The sequence below is a fragment of the Oryzias melastigma genome, linkage group LG9, assembly GCF_002922805.2.
Source record: "Oryzias melastigma strain HK-1 linkage group LG9, ASM292280v2, whole genome shotgun sequence".
NCBI classification, from domain to species: Eukaryota; Metazoa; Chordata; class Actinopteri; order Beloniformes; family Adrianichthyidae; genus Oryzias; species Oryzias melastigma.
Window position 1 is genome coordinate 1159537 of NC_050520.1, and position 3561 is coordinate 1163097.

General features: G+C 44.3%; 1 protein-coding gene across 3 annotated transcripts in view; it reads right to left on the reverse strand.

Annotated features, from left to right (window-relative positions):
• Positions 1–1505: 1505 nt before the first annotated feature.
• LOC112136351 (sushi domain-containing protein 2) overlaps positions 1506–3561 on the reverse strand; it is an 18968-nt gene continuing 16912 nt past the window's right edge. For all 3 annotated transcript variants that reach the window (XM_036213530.1, XM_024257986.2, XM_036213529.1), the window contains one exon: positions 1506–2362. In XM_036213530.1, the coding sequence (XP_036069423.1) occupies positions 2321–2362 (42 nt within the window). In that variant the 3' untranslated portion in view covers positions 1506–2320. The remainder of the gene's footprint in view (positions 2363–3561) is intronic.

Sequence of the window (3561 nt, forward strand, 5' to 3'; positions counted from 1 at the left end):
AATGAACATCAGGGATGTCTGAGACAGGAGGGGAATGGGGGCGGGGTTGCCCTGCACCAACAGTCCCGCCCACGACTCAGAAGTGAATTTCTAATGAACTCCTGCTGCTCTGCAGAAACTAAGTCCTCGAAAACAACATGTTTTTAGATGTTGGCTCAAATCTGCATCATCCCAGGCAGCAAAGACAAGTGGGCCCATGTGGTTTAGAGGAGGCAGACAATGAGGCCCGATTGGGTTTGACTGCAGTGGTAGTTTGTATTTAAGTTAACACGTTTCTTAGGAAGCAGAAATGTTACAGACCTGTTTGGAGTTCTGACTGTCGTCTTAGGACAGTAAAAAAGCTTTGACCTTCTTTCAGATGATCTGGTTGGATTCTTTCCCAACATGAAGACGTGTTTAAAGAGACCCCCATCAGTCGGGGGGGGCTGAATCAGCAGGTACAGGACAAAGCTCACCTGCACAGCTGCAGACGACATGAAACATGAAAGCACGCCAAAACAAAACCCACTTCAGAGAGACGGCGTCCTAATCCCGGGATGCACGGCAGATCTGAGGAGCGGGAAAAATCCCACGTGAAAGCGGCGAGCGCATTAGCATTAACTCCTGTTTGAATATGACTGAACGAATTACGGCGGGGGTTACAGCCGGCCCCCGCAGAGATGAAAACCCTCAACGTGCAATTCATCAGCATGTGGCTGAGCAGAACGCAGCGAGCAGCGCCGCCTGTCCTGTGAGACGTCCGACCAGCAGCCGGACTCAAACCTGTGACGGACCTCCGTCCTGGGAGGCAGAGATGAGAGGAAACCTACAGTTTGGTGAAAGCGCTTCATTTAGCTCTTCTTCAGCTGAACCCCCCCCGACAGCCTGAAGGGACCTGTCACTCCGAGCCCCCCCCCCAAAGGCTTTGTGTGGGAGAAGTGAGTCAGGTTCAAAGCAGAAACCAGAGCTGGCCGTGTCTCCGTGTGGAGCGCCTGCAGGCTGGGACGGGTTCATTCATTTTTTACAGAACATTCTCTGATGGAAGAATTCCCCTGGATGTCGTTTGGCTCAGGGGTCCCCAAAGGGTTTCCTGTGAGGGCCACATAACGGGTGTTTTCTCGGGGGCCGGGGTCGGTTTGTAGGCTAACAGAAAAGGTTTAAAAATCAGCCTAAATGCAAAGATTAGAGGTTTTCCGGAGAGCCACACGTAGCCAGTTTTAAATAATTCAGTTCTGTAATCTTCATAGAAAAAAATAATACTAAAACATTTTAAAAACTAGATATATAGCATTACCTTCGATAATGAAAATAAAGGCTGTAAGCTGAATATGGACATTGAAGATGATGAGTAAAAACTTTGAAGCTGATAGCTGAAAACACTGAAGCTGACAGTTAGCTAAAATATTAGCAAAACGCCTAATAAAACGGAAAAAAGCCTAAATTAGCCAAAACAGCTAGCATGTAGCTGAAATATTAGCTAAACGCCAAAATAACTGTCAAAACAGTTGAAAAACTAGCATAAAAAGAGCTGAATATTTGAAAGAGCTGAAGAGCTGAAGAGCTGAAGAGCTGAAGAGCTGAAGAGCTATAGACGTCCCCAAAAACCCAAAGAAAAATAATAATAAAGAAATAAAGAAAAAGTGAATCACGATTGAACCAAATAATATTCTCTCCCCTCATAGTTCAGACTGAGGAAGGGTGGAAACAAAAGTTCTCTGTGGTTCTCCATCTCTGTTTCTGATAGAGCCAAATGTGGAGGGGGCCTGATCCGGCCCGCGGGCCCTAGTTTGGGGACCCCTGGTTTAGAGGTGAAGCAGCAGAGGGGAAGCCCCGCCTCCGTCCAGCGCCGTCACTCAGCAGAACCCTCCGTCTGACTGAAGGCCACACAAAGCCGAGTTCAGCGTTGGGGTTCACGACCCGTTCGCCGTGAGCACGAACACATCTGGTGCTGGTTTGGAATAAAAAGACGTGCTGATTGCGATGGTGATAGTATTTATACAGCTCTCTTTCTAGTGAAGATCAGGCGCTCAGTCACGCTGAACGGCGACGTGAAAACAAATTGTTGCATGTTTCCTTCACCCTGCTCCCCTCAGTCGTCACCCCACGCACCATTTACCCCAAACTGGAGCTTGTCCAGACTGAACAAGTGGAAAAACTTCAGGCCAAACCACCAAAGCCTGATGACTGAAACTTCCCGATAAAGTTCTGAGGTCGTGAGAGGAAAGGTCGTCCAAGTGGGCAGCTGAGTGTGTGGTTTCCAGAGGCTCAGGGTAGAACAGATTCGTTGACATGGCTTTACGTAGGCTCCGCCCCCAGCACGGCGCTGAGGATTTAACAAGTCTCAACTTGGGCCGCCATCTCCATCGCTCCGTCTTTTTCCTTCCTGAAAACACAAATACATAAAATCAAAATAAACAATGAGGGAGAAATCAGAAAACAACGACCTTGTGGTTTGAGTAATTACTGGTGACGGTCCTCTCGTCATGTTCTGTTCTATGGCTGTAACCCTTCAGTGTCTCAATGCGGTAAAACATCTAACTGTTCTTATTAATGGATCCTAATCCATCATCTGTCCTTTTTCTGAACTCGTTTTGGCCCCTTAGGGTCACAGAGTTGCTGGAGCCTATCCCAACCACAGTCAGGCAAAGGTGGGACACACCTGGATGGAGCTCAGATCCGTCCCAGGACAGGTACTTGTATAAAAGTGTTTTGTTAACCGTAACTTTAGAAAGAAAAAACAAAAAAGGAGCAGAACTGAAGTTCTTCTGTTGTACACAACATGTGTCTGAAGTGTGTCAAGAAGCATGCATGACATGGCTAACAATGCTAGCTGTCATGTTAAAAATGTTAGCCATGACATGCTAACATGATAGCTATGTTATGCTAACCTTTAATCCATATGATGTTAGCATGTTTACCAAATCATGCTAACACATTAGCCGTGTCCTGCTTATATGTTAGATATTTAATGCTAACATGTTAGCCGTGTCATTCTTACAAGTCATGTCAGGCTAACACGTTATAAAATCATGCTAACATGTTAGAGGTCTTTATTGCCGTTAGCGATGCTAGCTCACAAACGTGGCGTTTCCGTGTTTCTCCCATTTTCCACCAGAATAGTGTCAAAAAAAAGAAATCCTCCAATCCTCGGGTAAACCTGAACGAAACAAAACGACAAACAATATGAAGATACTAGAAATGTGGGCGTGGTTAACAAAAACCTCTGTTGTCAAGGAAATCAAAAAATTTAACTTTACCGATCTTTCTAAAAATTTCTAAAAATTATATAGATTTGTTCGTCATTCCCAGATGATTGAATTTTGAAATGGTTGCTATGGAGATAAAACCAACAGAATAGCCGCCATTTGAAGAAACGTATATTTTTGAGTTTTTCACGTGTTTTTCACGTGTTTCATTGCCTTTGTAATCTTATGCTGCTCTTTACATTTTTTATTCATTTGCTCAATGTTTAATTTTCCTTTTAAAGCACTAATGTTGTAAAATGCTTTATAAATAAAGTTTCATTCTATGAATTTTGTTCAACTTTACATGTTCAAGAAATGTCAAATCATTTAGAAGTAA